This window comes from Pelophylax lessonae (assembly GCF_965119305.1).
Source record: "Pelophylax lessonae genome assembly, chromosome: 13".
Lineage (NCBI taxonomy): Eukaryota > Metazoa > Chordata > Amphibia > Anura > Ranidae > Pelophylax > Pelophylax lessonae.
The window spans coordinates 22,340,225-22,363,784 of NC_138780.1; the positions used below are offsets into that span (position 1 = coordinate 22,340,225).

Sequence of the window (23,560 nt, forward strand, 5' to 3'; positions counted from 1 at the left end):
GCCCCCCTGTAGTATTACTGCGGCAGGGCGGCTTGGCTGCGCTCAGTCACGTACTACTACGTGACTGTCTGCACGTGGTTTCGGCGGCGCGCGCCGCTAGCCTCCTGCGATTGCCGGTGAAACCGAGAGAAGACCCGCCTGCTTATGTAAACAAAGCAGGCGGATCTTCTGTTAGACAGGCAGGGAATGATCAGAAGTTTCAGCTAAGCTACAACCCCGATCTCTTTGTGCCTGTCACAGAACCACCCCCCCCCCCACAGTGAGTCAGCACATTTAGGCATACATTTAACCCCTTTTATCACCTCCAGTATTAACCCCTTCCCTGACAGTGTCATTTATACAGTAACAGTGCATATTATTTAGCACTGATTACTAGGGATGCACCGAAATTTCGGCCACCAAAATTTTTGGCCGAAGATGAGCCTATCCCATTTCGGCCGATAATGGGTTAAATATGCCGAAATTAATGGCCGCCGTGAGGAAGGAGGAGGGCGCAGCGCAGGTTTGAAAAGTCCCGCCTCTGGCCGGCCGCCCGCCTCTCAATGATGTCCCTACTACGATCTGTGTATGAATGAACTGACCTGACACCGGGCGGGAGGGCGGCCGCTAATAGCTATAACTATTGGCACTTTTCCACTGCAAGTACCGGCTAGTACCGGCTCGGCTCTACTCGGCCCTGCTTGGCCCGGTTTGCTTTTCCACTGCTGGTACCGCATGGTATAGGGTCGGAACGGTTCGGTACGGTACGGTATAGGTTTGCTTTTCCACTAAAGTAGTACTAAGTTAAGTGGGTGGGATAACAACGGGGTGGGTGGGATTCTCTGACCAATCAGTGGCTAGTAGTGACTGCATGCAAAGGATTGTGGGATATGGTACCAGTTTGGAACCACAATCGAGTAGGTACTGTTTTTTCAGAGCCGTACCGTACCGTTCGGTTCCATGCAGTGGAAAAGCAAACCTATACCGTACCGTACCGAACCGTTCCGACCCTATACCATGCGGTACCAGCAGTGGAAAAGCACAAAAGGGTGCCGAACCGGTACGGTTCCATGCAGTGGAAAAGCGCCATATGTGAGCACTTCACTTCCCTGTCATGCGGGTATCTCCTCTGACAGGGAAGTGAAGCGTTCAGATAGTTATAGCTATTAGCGGCCGCTCGCCTGCCCTCCCGCCCGGTGTCAGGTCAGTTCATTCATACACATAGTCCCGCTGACAGGGAAGTGAAGTGAAGCTCTCATATAGCTATTAGCGGCTGCTCGCTCGCTCGCTCGCCCTCCCGCCCGGTGTGTCAGTTCATTCATGCACAATTGCACAGATCGTAGTAGCAGTAGTGACATCACAAGGAGGCGGGCCGCCGTCCAGAGGCGGGACTTTTGAAAGGAAGGACAGTGACCGGAGGAGCAGAGTGAGAGTAAGGAGATCGCATGGGATGGGGAGGGACGCTGAGATCTTACCAATGGTATCTATTATTATGCAGCATGAGGGGGTTAATGTATTGCCACTGCTGGTCACTGATGCATGATTAAACAACCCGCTTTTTCCTCTTTTTGGCTAACAGGAAACCATCCATGTGAAAACATCCTTAGGGAATCGACCACAACTAGACTGACACATAATCACTTACCTGTGTTGTAGAACATGGTGGAGATGAAAGTGCAGTTCTTGAAGAACGTGTTACTGGATGTAATATCTTCAAAGTAGCAGTCTTTGAACAAGGAGTCCTCAAATATGACAGATTTCAACTTGAGGCCAATGAACCTTATGAAGAAAGCGGAGGAGGTGTATTGATTTCAAGCCCCACTAGACAGAAGTCATGTTCACGTCTCAGATAGACATGGAAGGTTGTAGATACTAGAACAATGGGATTTCTCTGTCCTTAGCTTGTTCTACCAGCGGTATCATGATATTCTGAAACCTTATTTTTAACTGTTTCAAGCTCGTCAATTTTTGCTGCAGTTTGTTGGACGTTAAGCGAACATACAATAAAATCAAAAGTCGGCCTAAAAAGCATGTTAGATCTGGATATAGAAGCCTCCAGCTTTTGTTTTCATGAGTCTCTGACAACGAGCCAAGGTTGATGGAAGTATTGCTGCTGTGTTTGGCATTTTGCCTGGGATATTAAAGGGTTACAGCTGCACTTGGCATATGTGTAATTTGTTAATGAAGGGGTTACTATCCCCATGTGGTGGTTTGCCAGATCTGCAGGGTCCTGCCAAAGAGATTTCAGAGCAACAGAATGACTCAGAGAATGTGGGATGCCATTGTCTAACCTATAATGATGCCCTGCCACCGTCTACTCGGGGGTAGAGATGTCTAATCTGTCCGACTCAAAGGAATACAACAGATTGGAAGGAGAAACCCTTTAAAAGACTTGCATCAAGTTGAGTGGCTAGGTTTACAATTGAGCCATCTAACAATGAGGGGCCTATTTATAAAAATAAATAAAAAAATTGCTGTGAAAACCTCTCAGCATTCACCGAGCTGCCATGAATAATCAATACAATGTGTCTAATATATTGATTTCCAATAATTACTATAATTTTTTCCTGATTCCTCTATATATATCTTTACTTCTCACCAGAGGGCTCACCAGCAGGAGGAACGAGGCTCTGATTCCTCTATATAGATCTTTAGTTATCACTAGAAGGATCACCAGCAGGAGGAAGGAGGCCCTGATTCCTCTATATAGATCAGGCATGTCCAACCTGCGGCCCGGAGCCGCCGGCAATGCGGCCCACCGCAGAATTCCAGTCTCCCGCTAACATTTATTTAAAACAGCCGCGCTCACGGCCGCCGTCTCTTGACATTTTTTTTTTTTGAGGAAAAATTGGCTGATTTGCTGCTGCACTGCATTCCGGGAGTTGTAGTACGGACAGTGCTCAAGTTCTCGGTGGCGGTGGGTGGAGAGAACTGAGCAGCAGAAAGCAGGAAACTACAACTCCCGGAGACGGAGTCTTGAGGCGAGCAGAGGCGGGGAGCGAGGGGAAGGGTCATGTATGTTTGGATGGCTGCAGTGAAACAGATGAGAACAGCGAACAGCTTAGTTATAAAACTCCCAGAGTCTTTAGACTGGAGGCAGGCAGAGGAAGATGTCATCACCCTCCAGGAGGCCTTGCAAGGAGCTGCAATCGGCATTACTGAGGTGAGAGACCCTGACACCCCCACCTAACCCCTACATTCCATCCCCCCCATACACCCCATTTACCATGCCCCCGTGCCCTGCCCACCCAGTAACCTTAAAATAGGAAATAGCCTTCAATACTGTCTGGTTGTCTGGTGCTGGCCATAGCCTGTGGGTCCTGATGGCCACGGCCTGCGGGTCCTGATGGCCACTGCCTGCGGGTCCTGATGGCCACTGCCTGCGGGTCCTGATGACCACTGCCTCCGGGTCCTGATGGCCACTGCCTGCGGGTCCTGATGGCCACTGCCTGCGGGTCCTGATGACCACTGCCTCCGGGTCCTGATGACCACTGCCTCCGGGTCCTGATGGCCACTGCCTGCAGGTACTACTGGCCACTGCCTGCGGGTCCTACTGGCCACTGCCTGTGGGTCCTGCTGGGAGCTGGCCACTGCCTGCGGGTACTACTGGCCACTGCCTGCGGGTCCTACTGGCCACTGCCTGTGGGTCCTGCTGGGAGCTGGCCATTGCCTGTGGGTCCTGCTGGGCAAGCCATTGCATGTGGGCCTGCTGGGAGCTGGCCATGGCCTGTGGGTCCTGATGACCATGCCCTGTGGGTCCTGATGGCCACTGCCTGCGGGTCCTACTGGCCACTGCCTGTGGGTCCAGCTGGGAGCTGGCCATGGTCTGTGGGTCCAGCTGGGAGCTGGCCATGGTCTGTGGGTCCAGCTGGGAGCTGGCCATGGCCTGTGGGTCCAGCTGGCCATGGCCTGTGGGTCCAGCTTGCCATGGCCTGTGGGTCCTGCTGGCCAATGCCTTTGGGTCCTGCTGGCCAATGCCTGTGGGTCCTGCGTGCCAATGCCTGTGGGTCCTGATGGCCACTGCCTCCGGGTCCTGATGGCCACTGCCTGCGGGTCCTGGTGGCCACTGCCTGCGGGTCCTGATGGCCACTGCCTCCGGTCCTGATGGCCACTGCCTCCGGGTCCTGATGGCCACTGCCTGCGGGTCCTGATGGCCACTGCCTGCGGGTTCTGCTGGGAGCTGGCCACTGCCTGCGGGTACTGCTGGCCACTGCCTGTGGGTTCTGCTGGGAGCTGACCACTGCCTGCGGGTACTACTGGCCACTGCCTGCGGGTCCTACTGGCCACTGCCTGTGGGTCCTGCTGGGAGCTGGCCACTGCCTGCGGGTACTACTGGCAACTGCCTGCGGGTCCTACTGGCCACTGCCTGTGGGTCCTGCTGTCAGCTGGCCATTGCCTGTGGGTCCTGCTGGGCAGGCCATTGCATGTGGGCCTGCTGGGAGCTGGCCATGGCCTGTGGGTCCTGTTGACCATGGCCTGTGGGTCCTGATGGCCACTGCCTGCGGGTCCTACTGGCCACTGCCTGTGGGTCCAGCTGGGAGCTGGCCATGGTCTGTGGGTCCAGCTGGGAGCTGGCCATGGCCTGTGGGTCCAGCTGGCCATGGCCTGTGGGTCCAGCTGGCCATGGCCTGTGGGTCCTGCTGGCCAATGCCTGTGGGTCCTGCTGGCCAATGCCTGTGGGTCCTGCTGGCAGTTAGCCATGGCCTGTTGGTCCTGCTGGCCATGGCCTGTTGGTCCTGCTGGCCATGGCCTGTTGGTCCTGCTGGCCATGGCCTTTTGGTCCTGCTGGCCATGGCCTGTGGGTCCTGCTGGCCAATGCCTGTGGGTCCTGCTGGCAGTTAGCCATGGCCTGTTGGTCCTGCTGGCCATGGCCTTTTGGTCCTGCTGGCCATGGTCTTTTGGTCCTGCTGGCCATGGCCTGTGGGTCCTGCTGGCAGTTAGCCATGGCCTGTGGGTCCTGCTGGCAGTTAGCCATGGCCTGTTGGTCCTGCTGGCCATGGCCTGTTGGTCCTGCTGGCCATGGCCTGTTGGTCCTGCTGGCCATGGCCTTTTGGTCCTGCTGGGTGGGCCATGGCCTGTGGGTCCAGCATTACCCACCAGCAGTAACCGCCAGAAGGACCCGTCAGCAGTACCCGTCAGCATTACCCACCAGTAGTAACCGCCAGCAGTCTGCAAAATAAGTAGAAAAGGTATGTGCATTAGCGTGTGTAAATTGTTGCAATATGTTTTTAATAACTAGTTGTGTTTTATCATAATATGTCATGTCCTTGTTCGTACATGTATGAATAAGGACATGCCATTTTCTGGCTGCCTAAGTCATAGGTGCTAGAGGGGCAACTATCCCCCAGCACGTAACTGTAAGTATCCCAGCATATGCAGTGTTCCTGACTCCTCACACCATGACCACTTCAAATCACTGACATGGTCATGGTGGTTAGAGTGTTCCTTTATTATCTCTCAGAAGTAAACCTCTGTATACTGATTCCATTTCATGTGATCATCCTCTAGTTGTGTTAAATTAGTTTGGGGGGGGGGTGGCGCGGGAAGGGCGCAACGGCATTTTATTACTTATATACCTTAACTATAGTATATATTTTATATGCGGCCCGGGAAAATTTCTCTATACTCAATGTGGCCCAGAGAAGCCAAAAGGTCGGACACCCATGATATAGATCTTTAGTTATCACTAGAAGGATCACCAGCAGGAGGAGTAAGGCCCTGATTCCTCTATATAGATCTTTAGTTATCACTGGAGGACTCACCAGCAGGAGGAATGAGGCCCTGATTCCTCTATATAGATCTTTAGTTATCACTGGAGGGATCACCAGCAGGAGGAAGGAGGTCTTGATTCCTCTATATAGATCTTTAGTTATCACTAGAAGGATTACCAGCAGGAGGAAGGAGGTCTTGATTCCTCTATATAAATCTTTAGTTATCACTGGAGGGCTCACCAGCAGGAGGAATGAGGCCCTGATTCCTCTATATAAATCTTTAGTTATCACTGGAGGGCTCACCAGCAGGAGGAGTAAGGCCCTGATTCCTCTATATAGATCTTTAGTTATAACTGGAGGGATCGCCAGCAGGAGGAATGAGGCCCTGATTCCTCTATATAGATCTTTAGTTATCACTGGAGGGCTCACCAGCAGGAGGAATTAGGTCTTGATTCCTCTATACAGATCTTTAGTTATTACTGGAGGGATCACCAGCAGGAGGAAGGAGGTCTTGATTCCTCTATATAGATCTTTAGTTATCACTAGAAGGATTACCAGCAGGAGGAAGGAGGTCTTGATTCCTCTATATAAATCTTTAGTTATCACTGGAGGGCTCACCAGCAGGAGGAATGAGGCCCTGATTCCTCTATATAGATCTTTAGTTATCACTGGAGGGCTCACCAGCAGGAGGAATGAGGCCCTGATTCCTCTATATAGATCTTTAGTTATCACTGGAGGGCTCACCAGCAGGAGGAAGGAGGTCTAGATTCCTCTATATAGATCTTTAGTTATCGCTAGAGGGATCACCAGCAGGAGGAATAAGGCCCTGATTGCTCTATATAGATCTTTAGTTATCACTGGAAGGATCACCAGCAGGAGGAATAAGGCCCTGATTCCTCTACATAGATCTTTAGTTATCACTGGAGGGGTCACCAGCAGGAGGAAGGAGGTCTAGATTCCTCTATATCAGGCATGTCCAACCTGTGGCCCGGAACCGCAGGCAATGCGGCCCACTGCCCCCTGACAATTTATTTTTTTTTTTTTGCTGGGGAGGAAGGAAGTCAAATCGGGGGCACGGCCACAGCGGCTTCCAACGGTAGGCAGAGGCTGCCTTGGATTGGATCATCCACTAGTTGTGTTAAATTAGTGCTGGGGGGGGGGGGTGCAGCAGCATGGGAAGGGCGCAGAGGCGTTTTATTACTTATATACCTTAACTATAGTATATATTTTATATGCGGGCCGAGAAAATTTCTCTACACTCAATGTGGCCCAGAGAAGCCAAAAGGTTGGACACCCTTGCTCTATATAGATCTTTAGTTATTGCTAGAGGGATCACCAGCAGAAGGAAGAAGGTTTAGATTCCTCTATATAGATCTTTAGTTATTACTAGAGGGATCACCATAAGGATGGAGGAGTTGCTGATTCCCCTAAACAGATCATTAGTTATCACTAGAGGGACCTACTAGCAGGAGGAAGGAGGTCGTGATTCCTCCATACAGTATGCTGTAGATCTTTAATTATCACTAGCAGGAGAAAGGGGGTCCTGACCCCTATATAGTTCCTTAATTATCCTTAGAGAGATCACCAGTAGGAGGGAGGGGGTGCTGATCCCCCTATACAGATTTTCAGTGATTGCTAGAGGCATCACCAGCAGGAGAAAGAAGGTCCTGATATAGATCTTTAATTATCACTAGAGGAATTAACGGCAGGACAAAGGAGGCCTGATTCCTTTATATAGATCTTTAATTATTGCTAGAGGGATTACCGTCAGGATGAAAGAGGTCCTGATTCTCTCTATAAAGATTTTAGTTATCATTAGAGGGATCACCAGCAGGGGGAATGATGTTCTCAACCCCCCCCCCCCTATATACTGTAGATTAGTTATCACTAAAATAATCCCCAGCAGGAGAAAGGAGATACTGATCCTCTATACAGATCTTTAGTTATCACTAGTTGGAAAACCAGCAGGAAGAAGGTACTTATTCCCTCTATCCAGACCAGGGGGGTAGCTACAGAGGTCACAACTGTGACCCTGCCCCAGAACCAGGAGACCCTTGCAGCCCCCTGTGCACCTGGATAGGAGGGTGGCATATAGAGGAACCGATCCCCTTCATTTTCTTCCTGCAGCCTTTCAGCAGCTACAGGAGGAAAATTGGTTCTTCTACATACCGCTCCCCCTATCCACCTCCTGCTTTGACCAAGTCTCTGTATGCTCTCCCGACTACCCTCATCTTTCACAGTGCTGCTGGGTTCCACCCTCCTCTCTTATGCTGGCTCCTGCGGGGGAAGCTGTCAGGACGGAGAGCGGGGAAAGGTCCTGTAAAATGTGTAATTTACCGGCCCCTTACTTGTCCTAATGAATAAAGTCAGTGATATGTACAATGTTTACTATGCTTCAGTTTGTGAATAAACAACAAGCTCTGTATAATTATTCTGTGCTGCTGAGGCTATAGACATGGAGGTTGAGGGCTGTGTCCTCAATCTCCTTTCTCTGTCTCAAAGGTTAAACATCAGAAGTCTGTTTAGACCCCTGATAATTCAGCAAAGCCCCCCACCAGGCCTACTAAAAAATGTAAAGAAATAAAATTGTAAAATAAATACAAAAAGGACATGGTAAAAAAAATAAATAAAAAAACTACTGACGCCAGTGGTGGAACTACCAGGGTCACAAAGGTCGCACTTGTGCCACCGTTGGTGGGGGGACCCTTTGTGATTTCTTGCACCGGGGCCCAAAAGGTTCTAGCTACGCCTCTGATCTAGACCTATAGTTATCACTATTGAGACCTCAAGCAGGAGAAAGAAGGTCCTGATTCCTCTATTTAAGTCATTAATTATCACTAGAGGTATCACCAGCAGAAAGAAGGAGGTCCTTATCCCCTCCATATAGATCCTTAGTTATAACTAGAAGGGTCAGCAGGAGAAAGCAGGTCTGATTCTATAAGACATGAAAATATTGACTTGATAAACCATTTGGTCTTTTTTTGCCACTACTCCTCTATGTTGTTATGTAGGTCACTGGGATAAGAAAAGGAAATCTCTCCATTGTAAACACAGCATGTAATAAAATCCAGAGAACAAACCAAAAACAAAAGTTGGGGCTCATATATAGAGAGATGACAGTTAGTAGTGGTGGCATTATGTTTTTTTACACACGTCAGGATGGATCATATCTTACTTATCGTTTTGGTACTCTCCATTGGTATGGACTTGGTTTTCAAGAGTGAAGTTGAAGTTGAAGCTGATCACCCGTTCATTGGAGAAAAATTTGGTGCGTGAGGCATAGTCGATGTTCTGCAGATGCTTGATCATGTCTGGGAACCACACCGTCAGTCCGTAGTAGCTAAAAGACAAATGCAGAGGAAAATATTAAAAATGTAATTCCTTTAGACCACTAAGGCATTTTGAGTTTAAATTGTTTTTAATTAGGTTTTTAAAACATGAAAGGGCCAGTCTACCCAATAGTTGGACGGAGGACTGGGCAAGCCTCTGGATTCTTATTGGATATTGCAATTGCGAGATCTCTGTGCCATAAATCCTAACTCTGTTCATGTCCTCCTGGGAATTTTTAGGTGTTTCCACCCGCCCTTGAGTGTTCTGGGTCCTCCTGTTACATTCTCACAAACCTAATATAGACTATAGGAATCCATGACCTCAGGTGTGCAGAGCCGGGAGCCCAGTTCAGAGATCTCACTAAAGCGCCGTACACACGCAACGATTATCGGCCGACCGATCGTCCGTCTTTTGTCCAAAGTTGTGTTTTGTTGGTTGGAATGTGCCTAGACTGCACACAAATTTTCTCATGTGATGTCATGTGTTGGTTTGCTTTCTTTGTGTTCTTTCTTCACTGAGCATGCTCAGACTTGCTCATCAGATTTTTCCCTGTCGAAATCTGTACTGACTGCACGAAAATCGGCCGTTATGTTGACGGCCAACAAAAATTTTATAGTCTGCACACCAGATTTTTTTCGGCCGAAAAATCGGAGTTGGTTGTCGGAAACATCATACTAACAAGCCGAAAATCGGCAGATCGGTCATCGGACGTAAATTCCCTGCCAATTTTCGACGCGTGTGTACGGGGCTTTAGGCTGGCTTCAAACTTTTACATTGTCATAACCAGGGCTTTTTTTCAGCTGGAACTTGGTGGAACTCAGTTCCACCACCTTTGGCTCAGAACCTCTGCTATCTGCTCACCAATATTGCTTGTAAACACAGAAGTCTGGCTTCTGTGTTTACAGGTGACAGATTGTCTCCCAACGGCTCCCACAGATCTGACCTCCTGAGTGTCTCCCGCTGAGTGCAAGATGAGGACAAGGGAGATGCAGATGCCTGGGGTGCAGTGCAGATGCCGACGACCCCAGTGGATGATCTCTACGCAAGTGAGAGAGGCAGAGCCGAATACAGTGTGCGGGGAAGTACCGCACCCCCAAACTCTGCACTCATTTTGTAAACCCCCTGAACTCTGCACTCTGTACATAATGCACTCCTGGTATTTAATGCCTCTTTAAAACCCTCCTACTGTTAGTGAAATATGACCACACCCACTATTTAAGGTGGTTTGGAGCATGTATGTGTGTGTGTGGGAGGGGGTTTGGGAGGGCCGTGGTTGAGATCCTGTACCTATTTTCTAAAAAAGAATGTCCTGGTCATAACGCAACCAACGCACTAAAGCAATGCTCCCTTGTTGTAGTGTTCCATAATGCCCAGTAATGCACTATCATATGTTGCCGCTGGGTCCATTCCTAAATTGAGGGTCAGGTATGGCTTTGTTTCAATAAAAACAACCTCCTGCGCACCAGCGTGATGTTTGTACCCCAATGTTTCTCACTTGTCCAAATATTCAAAAAAATCATCATGCTTTGCTGCCCTCTCGGGACTGGGGGAGCCCCAGTAACAAGGTACTACAAAAGCAAAACAAAGAGAGCTCACTGGCCTAGCGCATTACCATAATAAACCATTTATTACTAAAAGCATATTGGTTATATATTCAAAAACAATTGTGATTCACAAATTCATCTAATTCATCGAAGACAGTGTTGCTCGGTCCTTTCCACGTGCTCCTTGCCTTGGGAAGATGTCACCAAGAAGCCTACAGCTTAAGAGTTTTGAGGAATATCCCTCTTCATCAGAGCCAAAAGCTCAAAAGCTCAAAATAGACAATTGTGAACCACAAATTTATTGAAGACAATGTTGCTTGGTCACTTCCACGTGCTCCTTGCCTTGGGAGACGTCACCAACAAACTTACGGCTCAGGGGGTTAATCTTTTGGCTCTGATGAAGAGGGGATACCCCTCGAAACATGTAGGCCGTAAGTTTCTTGGTGACATCTTCCTGAGGAAAGATGTCACCAAGAAGCCTACAGCTTAAGAGTTTTGAGGAATATCCCTCTTCATCAGAGCCAAAAGCTCAAAAGCTCAAAATAGACAATTGTGAACCACAAATTTATTGAAGACAATGTTGCTTGGTCACTTCCACGTGCTCCTTGCCTTGGGAGACGTCACCAACAAACTTACGGCTCAGGGGGTTAATCTTTTGGCTCTGATGAAGAGGGGATACCCCTCGAAACATGTAGGCCGTAAGTTTCTTGGTGACATCTTCCTGAGGAAAGGAGCCTAGTGGAAGGGACCAAGAAACATTGTCTTCAATAAATTTGATGAATTTGTGCTTCACAATTGTTTGGGAGTATATATATCCAATATGCTTTTAGTAATAAATGGTTTATTATGGTAATGCGCTAGGATGGTGTGCCCTCTCTGTTTTGCTTTTGTGGTTTTGTTTCAGGTGCAGTTTGATACAAAATTAATTGGCTGCCCCAACACAATAGGCATTATCTTGCAATGTGATACATGTTAATGCGCCTTTCTGAATGCACAGCGCAGATGTGACTCCGGACTAATGGAATCCCTGAGAGACAGAAGAAACAGGAGTTTTAGATCTCCAGCATCCACCAAACATTCAAATATCAGTTTTAGGTGGACTGGCCTTTTAAAACTCCCTGATAAGAATACTTAAAACGTAACTCCACTTTTGTAGAGAAAAAAAACATTCCCCTCTGGGTGATCTATGTACATTACAAGGATTTTAACAAACTTTGTTGCAGATTCCTACCCTTTGTTATTCTGAAGAAATCATTGTTTGTCCCTCTGTGTCTCTGTGCTGAGTGGGTCAAATGGGAGTGGTTTCATAATTATCTATCAGCTGTGGCAGCTGCAGGGCTCTAATGGGGGAAGTTGCTGGGCCTGCACCCCTTTAGACGTGTTCCTATTAGGAGTATCTCACCAAAAATGAAATTTTTGTTGCAGGGGATGCCAGAAATCTGACTTGTATCTTAGGCAGACTTCTGGGAAAATTGGTGAGCCAATCACATAAGCAGGAAATTATGTTTCTGGGGTGTGGTCAGTACACATCCTGTGTACAGAACAGCTGCAGGTAGCCATATTGTATTGCATTTTCAGAAAATTACAACAGCTGCAGATTAAAAAGGAAAGGTAATTTTTAATAACATTCAATTACAATATAATTTGTGTCGCAATTGTATACGCTGTATTGTTTTTTCTTTATTTGCTATTTTTTTTCCCCCACAAAAGTGGAGTTACCCTTTAAAGGAAGTCATCTTCATGTCTCACTTCCATTATAAATCCTATTCCTGACTTCAGGACAATGGGCAGAGCTGTGAAAATTATTTGTGTTTTGCCCTCTATCCTAAAATAAGCAATAAACCCCTGTGTAACCTTCTATAACCTGTCGGGGGAAAACCCTCTAAATAAACATTCCGCCCTCTATCCTAAAATAAGCAATAAACCCCTGTGTACCCTTCTATAACCTGTCGGGGGAACACCCTCTAAATAAACATTCCGCCCTCTATCCTAAAATAAGCAATAAACCCCTGTGTACCCTTCTATAACCTGTCGGGGGAACTCCCTCTAAATAAACATTCCGCCCTCTATCCTAGAATAAGCAATAAACCCCTGTGTACCCTTGTATAACCTGTCGGGGGAAAACCCTCTAAATAAACATTCCGCCCTCTATCCTAAAATAAGCAATACACCCCTGTGTACCCTTGTATAACCTGTCGGGGGAAAACCCTCTAAATAAACATTCCGCCCTCTATCCTAAAATAAGCAATACACCCCTGTGTACCCTTGTATAACCTGTCGGGGGAAAACCCTCTAAATAAACATTCCGCCCTCTATCCTAAAATAAGCAATACACCCCTGTGTACCCTTGTATAACCTGTCGGGGGAAAACCCTCTAAATAAACATTCCGCCCTCTATCCTAAAATAAGCAATAAACCCCTGTGTAACCTTCTATAACCTGTCGGGGGAATACCCTCTAAATAAACATTCCGCCCTCTATCCTAAAATAAGCAATAAACCCCTGTGTACCCTTGTATAACCTGTCGGGGGAACTCCCTCTAAATAAACATTCCGCCCTCAATCCTAAAATAAGCAATAAACCCCTGTGTACCCTTGTATAACCTGTCGGGGGAACACCCTCTAAATAAACATTCCACCCTCTATCCTAAAATAAGCAATAAACCCCTGTCTACCCTTGTATAACCTGTTGGGGGAACGCCCTCTAAATAAACATTAAAATAACTTGTTTCCTTTTAATTAGAGAGGAGTTATTTTTATAAACGGTTCCCTAAATGCTAATTGAATTAATATTCTGTCAAAACAGCTAAAAAACGCTAAACTAATGTTCGGGAAGAAAAAAATAAACATTCTTTGACGGCAGTAAAAGCACATTTGGAGAATCAGTGAATTAGCATAACTGAGCTATTAATAAAACATTATTATGATGCATTACGCAAGGTCGGAGTTATTCTTTGCATATATATGAGATAACAGAGCAAGAAATACAAATCAAAGCGGTTCATAACCCATTTTTCTACAGATGAACGCCTGACTTCCCTCACTAGTAAGCTATTGTTGTTTCTCGCAATTGAAGTATAACTAAAGGCAAAACTACTTTTTTTAAATTTTATTTGGATGGAGTGGCAAGGGGTTAGAGCCCCTGACATGACGTCTGTCACATGTGCTCAGGGTGAACCTGCTCTCATCTGTGAAAAGCACAGGGTGCCAGTGGTGGACCTTCCAATTTTGGTGTTCAATGGCAAATGGCCGGGCATTGTCATGCACCAGGGAAACCCAGGACCCACTGCACCAGCGTAAGGTCTGACAATGGGTCCAATGATTTCATCACGATACCTAATGACAGTCAGGGTGCCATTGTCTATCCTGTAGAGGTCTGTGCGTCTCTCCATAGATATGCCTCCCCAGAACATCACTGACCCACCACCAACTGAGTTCCACGGTGCCAGGCAGTTAGCACAGGGCCCACTAGAGGACGTTGGGCCCTCAGGCCACCATCATGAAGTCTGTTTCTTTGGTCAAAGACATTCACACCAGTGGCCTGCTGGAAGTCATTTATTAGGGCTCTGGCAATGCTCATTCTGTTCCACCATGCACAAAGGAGCAGATACCGGTCCTGCTGATGGGTTAAGGACCTTCTACAGCCCTGTCCATCTCTCCTAGAGTAACTGCCTGTCTCCTAGAATCTCCTTCATGCTCCTGAGACTGTGCTGGGAGATACCGCAAACCTTCTGGCAATGGCACGTATTGATGTGCCATCCTGGAGGAGTTGGACTGCCTGTGCAACCTCTATAGCAGTGATGGCGGACCTTGGCACCCAAGATGTTTTGGAACTACATTTCCCTTAAAGCTCAAATACAATGCAGAGAGCATGAGCATCATGGGAAATGTAGTTACAAAACATCTGAGGTGCCAAGGTTCGCCATCACTGCTCTATAGGGTCCAGGTATGGCTGAATGCTACCAGTAGTGACACTGACCCTAGCCAAATGCAAAACTAGTAAAAAACAGTCGGAAAAGATGATTCAGTGGCCTCCACCTGTAAAACCATTCTGTTTTGGAGGTCATTTTATTGTTTGCCCATCTAGTGCCCCTGTTAGTTTAATTAACACCAAAGCTGCTGAAAGTTATTACCAACCCCCTCTGCTACTTAACTGACCAGATCAATATCCCGGGAGTTTAATTGACTTGATGTTCTACTCTGATTAAAAAGTGTTCCTTTAATTTGTTCTTGAGCAGTGTAAATGTGATGCCTTGGAGGTGGAGATTCAACCAAAAATCGAATAAAAGGGGTATTTGTACAAATTCCCCAAAATACAAAGTTCAGGTTTCCAAATTGCAGGTTCCCAAAGGGAATATGAACTTTGAGCTGGCAGCTTTTGGACGCCAAAGGATTTCCACACTCACATTGGGTTGTGATGAGAATGGAAAGAATTGAAGAGCCACACCATAATATTCAAGTCCAAAAAGTTTTATTCCAAAAATAAATGGTATACAAAATCCAGTGCGTTTCGGGGGCTTAGCCCCACCCCCCTTCATCGGGGCTTAAAAAAGCATAGTAACAACGTATGTGGATTTAAAAAATAGTGGGGGTTTTTAGACAGTTGCTTGAGCCAGCCGCTACTGTAACTGGCTGTGCCAAACCATTGTTACCACTTGCCGACCGCCAGCAGTACATATACTGCGGAAGGTCGGATCTGTCCCGCGAAATGACGTAACTGTACGTCGCTTCCCAGGACCGCTAATGGGGGCCATTCCCCACAGGGGGAGCCAATCAGCGGGTCCAGCTGCCGCGACTGCCGCCAGGCACCCGCGATCGCTCCCTGTGAAGAAAGAACGGCGGTCTGCCATTGTAAACCCAGCAAACCGCTGTTCTGTCAGTAATGAACACAGGGATCCTGTGTTCCTCTTATTTAGGAACACAAGTCTCTGTGTTCATTCAGTAAATACATCCCCCACAGTTAGAAAGCACCCCCTAGGGACACATTTAATCCTTTGCTCGCCCCTGGTGTTAACCCCTTCCCTGCCAGTGTCATTATTACAGTAACAGTGCATAATTTTAGCACTGATTACTGTAGTAATGTCACTGGTCCCCCCCAAAAGTGTCAAAAATGTCAGTTAGGGGTCCGATCTGTCCGCCGCAATTTTGCAGTCCTGCTAAAAATCACTGTTTGCTGCCATTACTAGTAAAAAATTAAAAAATAAATAAAAATTACATAAATCTTTCCCCTAGTTTGTAGACATGATAACTTTTGCGCAAATCAATCAATATACGCTTATTGAGATTTTTCTTTTTACCAAAAATATGTAGCAGAATACAAATTGGCATAAAATGATGAAAAAAATTAGATTTTTAAAATTTTTTTTTATCGGAAATGTTATATAGCAGAAAGTTATTGTTTTTTTTTTTTTTCAGAATTGTCCCTTTTTTTTTTTTCGTTTATAGCACAAAAAATAAAAACCGCACAGGTGATCAATAGAAAGCTCTATCTGTGGGGAAAAAAAGAACATTATTTGGGGACAGTGTCGCACGACCGCACAATTGTCCGTTAAAGTAACGCAGTGCCGAATCGCAAAAAATGGCCTGGTCATTAAAGGCTCGTACACACTATAAGAAAATCGTGCGAACATTTTCGTCCAAAGAATTTTCGTACGATTTTCTTATAGTGTGTACAGAACTTTCTACAGACGATTCAGAATTTTCGTAGGAAAATTCTCGAAGGGACAAACTCCAAAATTTTTCTCGTACGGGAAAAAACGAAGGATTTTCGTTTAATGTGTACCGTTTTCGTACGATTTTTGTACAAGAGAAATCAGAAAAGAAAGACTGTGCATGATCAGAAACATAAACAACAAAAAAAGCCTTTGTCTTACGAGAATTTTCCCACAAATTTTCTTACGAAAATTCTTTCATCGGTTCCGATTTGCTGTGAAACAACGAGGAAAATCGGACAATCGTTCGCCCGGTTTTCTTATAGTGTGTAACCCCATTTTAGGGGGAAAATCTTCAGGTCCAGAAGTGGTTAAGTAAGCATTTAAAATATTTTGTTTTTTTGTAGCTTTACCTGCAATTTTTTTTAAGTTGGTGACAGGGTCTCTTTAAGCCTTGTCATTATTTATCTCCCTCCTGTACCGTGGTTAGATAATAAAACCTATGATCTATAATCCTGTAAATGCCAATAATGTGCTTCTTTCTCCTCGTTATTGTGACTGGCTTCCTTTCTAAATGTTCCAGAGTGGAAACCGCATTAGACGTAATGCAATATTTGATTCTCTCCACAAGCCCGGGATCTGGTTATTGCTCCCAGCGCCCAACCACAAGACTATAACTTCATTAGCAACTGATGGCTGCCGCTTTTAATGCACGGCAGAGGAATGCCAAGCTGTAACTGGGAATGTAGCATTTTAATTACCTCCCTGACAGCTCAAATTAATGGATATTTGGGGGGAGTCAATTTGGAAGCCTCAATGCTGATTAGAAAATACAGATGTTAGGCTCCGTACACAAAGCACCTGTCAAGTTAAAGATACACTTCCAAGAGAAGAATCTGCCATTGAAAAGAACACAAGGGTGAATGAAAGGTTTCGTGAAGTAGGTGACCCAGTTCTGGGATCAAGGAGGACCTGTAGGCAATCACCCCCCCCCCCCCCTTTCCTCCAACATACAGTGGGGAAAATAATTATTTGATCCCCTGCTGATTTTGTTAGTTTGCCCACTTACAAAGAAAATGAAGGTTCTATCATTTTTATCTTAGGTGTATTTTAAATGATAGAGAGAGTATATCAACCAAAAATCCAGAAAAACCCATGACTAGGGTAGTTCAGATCCCACCTGTTTAACCATATTATATGGATCAGTACCCAACACCACCCCTCTTTACCTTTAAATGACAATCCTAACTCAGGGATTAAATGGCCGGTTCGACCGTTTATTAACCACTTAAGCCCCGGAAGATTTTACCCCCTTCCTGACCAGGGCCTATTTTGCGATTCGGCACTGCGTGACTTTAACGGACAATTGCACGGTCGTGCGACGCTGTACCCAAATGAAATTGATTTTCTCACAAACAGAGCTTTCTTTTGGTGGTATTTGATCACCTGTGCGATTTTTTGATCATGTGCTATAAACAAGAAAAGAGCGTCAATTTTGCAAAAATAACAATATTTTTCACATTTTTTTATATGAAATTCCCCCCCCAAAAAATTTAAAAATCAAAATTTTTTAACATTTTCGGCCAATTTGTTTTATGCTACATATGTTTGGTAACAAAAATTGCAAAAAGCGTATTTTTATTGGTTTGCGCAAAAGTTATCGCGTTTACTAACAAAGGGAAAGATTTTTGTCATTTTTGTTGTTTTTTTTTTAACGCCTAATGGCGGCGATCTGCGATTTTTTTGCGGTACTGCGACATTGCGGCGGACAGATCAGACCCTTGACTGACATTTTTGACACTTTTGGGGTTACCAGTGACATTTCTACAGTAATCAGTGCTATACATATGCACTGTTACTGTAAAATTACACTGGCAGTGAAGGGGTTAACTTTTTTTGAGAGGGAGGGGTTATGTGTGTCCTTAGGGGCGTGATTCTAACTGTGATTGACTGTGGCTTGAGGTGTAGGAACAGTGATCAACGGTCCTACATAGTAGAACCGTATGATCACTATTCCTACACAAGGGAGAATGACAGGCGGCTTGTTTACACAAGCCACCTGCCTTTCTCCCTCTGCACCGATGATCGCCGAGTGACCGGCGGACATCGGGTCGCCGGTCACACGCACGGGGGGGTCTGTGACCGCGTGGGAGCGGGAGCGCGCCTCCGGGGGCGCGCGCTCGCTCCCTAGACCCTCACAGGCTAGCGACGTAGTACTACGTCGCTCTGCCTGTGAGGGGCTGACTGCCGACGTAAATAGTCATGCGGCAGTCGGCAAGTGGTTAAACAAAACCATAAATAACAGAAAAACAGTCAAACCAATCCAGATGAAAGAATGGTCGCAGATCCTTGACGACACTATCTCCCACAACTTTGGAGTCTGTGGTACCATTAAGTTAGGTTCTGTCCCCAGCTGCCAAAACACCGCCTCGAGGACTATCCTAACTGACAACAGACTCCTACTACCTTACACAAAAGAAAATGAAGGTTCTATTATTTTTATCATAGGTGTATTTTAAATGATAGAGATAGAATATCAACCAAAAATCCAGAAAAAACACATGACTAGGGTAATTCAGATCCCACCTGTTTAAGCATATTACCTGGATCAGTACCCAACACGACCCCCCTTTACCTTTAAATGACAACCCTAACTCAGCATTGAGAATAAATGGCCGGTTCGGCATTTTGTGAAACAAAACCATAAATAACAGAAAAACATAAAACAGTCAAACCAATCCATAACAAAGAATGGTCGCAGATCCTTGACGACACCATCTCCCACAACTTTGGAGTCTGTGGTACCATTAAGTTAGGTTCTGTCCCCAGCCGCTAAAACACCGCCTCAAGGACTAACCTAACTGTCCACAGACCCCTACCAACTTACATTACCGGTCAGTCTAGACCAGTGGTCTCCAAACGATGGCCCGGGAGCCGGATGCGGCCCTTTGCGTGCCTTTATCTGGCCCTTGGAGCACTATTTCGCCCACTGACTGCAATGATGGAGCACCATTCCCCCTGCTGACACTATCAATGGGGCTCTTTTATTCCACTTGATATCTACAATGGGGCACTAATCCTCCCAAAGAAAACAAAGATGGGGTACTGATGTCGAGACATTTTCTACTACCACTGGCCAGAGTCCAGACCCCCTTAAGTCTGAAGGACAGGCCCTTTGCTTAGAAAGTTTGGAGACCCCTGGTCTAGACTGAACCAGACCAACCATAGGACTCCATACCTGAGATGGGTCCCACCATTTTATCATTCAACGCCATGTTTTAGACCTTCGTCAAGGACCTCAACCACCAACGTCCAACCTCCTTAGCAGAACAACAGAAAAAGGCGTCACCAGGGCAGGTGGGAGGGACGTTTCTCCTATGATCTCCAGTCTGCAAGTGAAGCCCCTTCACTCTACCCTTCTAACTACTCTCTCTCCTGCTCCTCCCCATCACCTTGTCTGCTCTGGTACTCCTGACCTCTCATATCCCAACAACTAATTTAACCCCCTACTGCCTGGTTTTCCTTCCACCCTGTCATGTATGCCCTATGCTTATCATTTCCTTCAAGCTCCGGGCATGTCTTGACACAAATGTTATAAATTGATTTGCGGTTCTGTAAGTAAAATAAGTATTTGATCTAGGGTTGCCACCTCATCCCTTTAAAACTGAACACATATTAATTACACAGCTTCTGTGGCTGAATAAGGTGGTAATTAAACCCACTTGGTGCCCTATCTGCATTAAATTAGCATCAAAACCTCTTTAATCATATGTGTTTGGATTTAAAGGGATGAGGTGGCAACCCTAATTACAGTGGTAGAGGTGGAAGGTAGTGGGGCTTAATCTTGACTAGGTAGAAGTCAAATCCAAGTTATCATCTGAGCCTAGGTTTGAAGGGGGCCCCACAGGAACACAGGGATTGATCTAAAGACTAACGCAGGTACTTGTAGAACCCCAATGTGGCCATATTTCACCACTGTTGTTGACTTTAAAAAGTTTTAGGACAGGTCGCTTTAAACTCTACCACATAATATATCCAGTGTAGGGCCAAACCAATTCTCCTAGAAATACCTGTGTTCTTGGGGACAATCAAGGCTAAAACCCTGCTAGTACTTTAGAACCATTTTAGACCAGGTCAAGGTTACTTTAAGTTGCTTTGGAGGTTGGAACTGATGTAAACAGTTTAATGTCCCCTGTAAAGAGCTATGGGAAGTGCCAGCACTATAGAAATTAGCAAAAAATGATATATCTACACAATTTGCCATTGGCCTTATTCAAAAGAGCAACGCCAACAGTAAAATTTTGTTGCTATGGCCTTCTACACATTGCTCTCTGCCTTTAAAAAACTGCTATATTTTCCAGCAACAGCTTGTATGATTCCTGAAAAACTGGGTTACTTCCCTGACTGAGCATAATCCATGGCTAGCAGCCCAGGTCCCAACAGGAATTGGCTTGTGCCCAAAACTGAAAAGCCAGCCATTGTGCCTCTCGATTTTAAAAGCATTGGTCTATCTGTATTTCAAATTACTTCCTTAATGCCTTCTAATGTAAAGGCTTTTGAGAGTATGAATGGTGACCATTAATTCTACCTTATGAAAGTGTGTTAAATTGAACATAACACCATGTATTCGTCACAGTACTCCCCCAATAGCTGCCCTTATCTGCTTTTCTCTCCGACCTTTCTACCCTGGAGGAACGCTTGAAACAATTTTTGGGCCTCAAGAGAACCCATTCTAAACATGGTGGTATATACAGTACATTACACAGTCAAATAGAATAGTAAGCTGTTAAAAGTTTCAAATAAAGGAATACAAAACACAGCATACCTTGACTAGTTCTCACCCAATGATAATCATGAAAATAAACTAACAATAACCAGAAAAAAAGCAAAGACCCTTACACTAGTCCCCAGAGGAAAAGTGTCCATTGGTGGTCATTGGAGAAATATTCCCTTACATTGGTGGTCAGTGGAGAAATGCTCCCTTACATTGATGGGCATAGGAGAAAATCCTTCCTACATTGGTGATCAGTGGGAAGAATGCTCCTTACATTGGTTGTCAATGGGAAGTATGCCCCTTACAATGGTGGTCAGTGGAGAAACACTCCCTTACATTGGTGGTCAGTGGGAAGAATGCCCCTTACATTGGTGATCAGTGGGAATAATGTCCCTTACATTGGTGGTCAGTGGGAAAAAATGCCCCTTACAATGGTGGTCAGTGGAGAAACACTCTCTTACATTGGTGATCAGTGGGAAGGATGTCCCTTACATTGGTGGTCAGTGGGAAGGATGCTCCTTACATTGGTTGTCAGTGGGAAGTTTGCTCATTACAATGGTGGTCAGTGGAGAAACACTCCCTTACATTGGTGGTCTGTGGGAAGAATGCTCCTTACATTGGTGATCAGTGGTAAGAACGCTCCTTACATTGGTGGTCAGTGGGAAGAATGTTCCTTACATTGGTGATCAGTGGGAAGAATGTTCCTTACATTGGTGATCAGTGGGAGGAATGCTCCTTACATTGGTGATCAGTGGGAAGAATATTCCTTGCATTGGTGATCAGTGGGAAGAATGCTCCTTACATTGGTGGTCAGTGGGAAGAATGTCCCTTACATTGGTGGTGAGTGGGAAGAATGTTCCTTACATTGGGGGTCAGTGGGAAGAATGTTCCTTACATTGGTGATCAGTGGGAGGAATTTTTCTTACATTGGTGATCAGTGAGAAGAATGTCCCTTACATTGGTGGTGAGTGGGAAGAATGCTCCTCACATTGGTGGTCAGTGGAAAAAAAAAAACTTCCTTACATTGGTGGTCATTGGAGACATGCTCCTTTACATTAGAGGTCAGTGGAAAAAATACCCTCTGCACCGGTGATCAGTGTGGAAGTGAATTACATTACTTACATTGACTACAGTTGGGAATTACCTCCTTACATTTGTAGTCATTGGAGGTGGGAGATCAATCTGTCTTTGCTCATTGCTCTACCAACCCCAAGCAACCTCTGAAGGAACTTTAGGTTTCCATGGAACCCTGGTTGAGAAAGCTTGCTCCAGAAGAACTGGGTGATTTATTTTCAAGCCTCATCAAGGGTCACCATCTACATCCTGGATAAGATATTAGCTCCGAAATGTACACAATTTTGTAATTCCTGGTTTCTGTGCAGTTTTTGCTCATGTTCAGAAATGTCTGATAAGGATCAGCTTATCACCTTATGGCTCCTTTCAAACGGGCGGTGCGCCCGAAGGAGTCCATTTTGCTCAGCGGGGAATCGATCCGCCGATCCCCACTGAGCGGGCGGATGGCAGCTCCATCTCCCCTCTGTGTGCAGAGATGGAGCTGTCAGATCCCCGCTCTCCTCTATGGGGAGATAGGATAAGAACGGACCGCCTGTCCATTTTCATCCGATCCTATCCAATCCGATCCTCCAGATGGATGGAAATTAGGATTTCCATGCATCCGGATTTCACAAACAGCATAGGATCGGATAGCAGCGGGTGTCAGCGGAGAGGTCTCCGCTCACATCCACCGCTCCATAGGGCTTCATGGAGCATCCGACCCGGATGCCTGAAAAACTGACAGGCAGATCGGATCGGAAAGCCCGCGTGAAAGGGGCCATAGACTTGCTACAAAGTTACAATGTTGCAATCTGATCACTGGGGCAGGGAGGATTGAGGAAATGCTTTTTTTTTTTTTCATTATTTGTATTGACATACTGCAAATACCAGGGTCAGCCATGGTTGCTCATTGAAAAACTAAGCTCCTTTTCCTGCTGATCCTCTTAGCTCACTGATAACATTTGTCTAATTTAAAAATAATTGACCATCATCACTACTACTAAATTAACGATCGACAAAGCCTGAAAAACAATTACCATAGAGGAGTATTGATCCCTCAGCGTTTTTTTTTTTTTAAATTCATTGAGCACAATAAAATAGGCATTCCCCGGAGAGCTCCCTGTCTGAAATCTTTAGACAACCTTTCCTTGTGTTTTGTTTCTCTTGAACCTTAAATCCTTTGCGTCACCCATGAGCTTCCTGTTTAAGCCATGCCTTTGCACGTCCTGTTTGCCAAATTATTGTGCTCTCTTCAGCCAATATCTTGCTCTTGTCACTTCTGCTGTTGTCTGTATCTTTGCTACCGCTCGTTACCAACCTTTGGCTTGTTCTTTGACTGCACTCCTGTTTGATCCCAACCTGCCACACGGTCACCCTCCTCAAGAAGGCACATGTACAGGCCCGGCTGAACTTTGCCAATGAACATCTAAATGATTCAGAGAAGGATTGGGACTAGTCTCGCGGGAGTGTATCACAGCCATACACCTACCCACAGCAGCCCGGTGCCAGCCAGCCACCCA

The 23,560-nt window shown here is 45.9% G+C and overlaps 1 protein-coding gene across 1 annotated transcript in view; it reads right to left on the minus strand.

Moving 5' to 3' along the window:
• SV2A (synaptic vesicle glycoprotein 2A) overlaps positions 1-23,560 on the minus strand; it is a 113,501-nt gene that overhangs the window by 16,059 nt on the left and 73,882 nt on the right. Inside the window, exons 8-9 of the mRNA XM_082242559.1 lie at positions 8,866-9,030; positions 1,625-1,758 (exon numbers count right to left, since the gene is read on the minus strand). Of these exons, the coding sequence (XP_082098685.1) occupies positions 1,625-1,758; positions 8,866-9,030 (299 nt within the window). The remainder of the gene's footprint in view (positions 1-1,624; positions 1,759-8,865; positions 9,031-23,560) is intronic.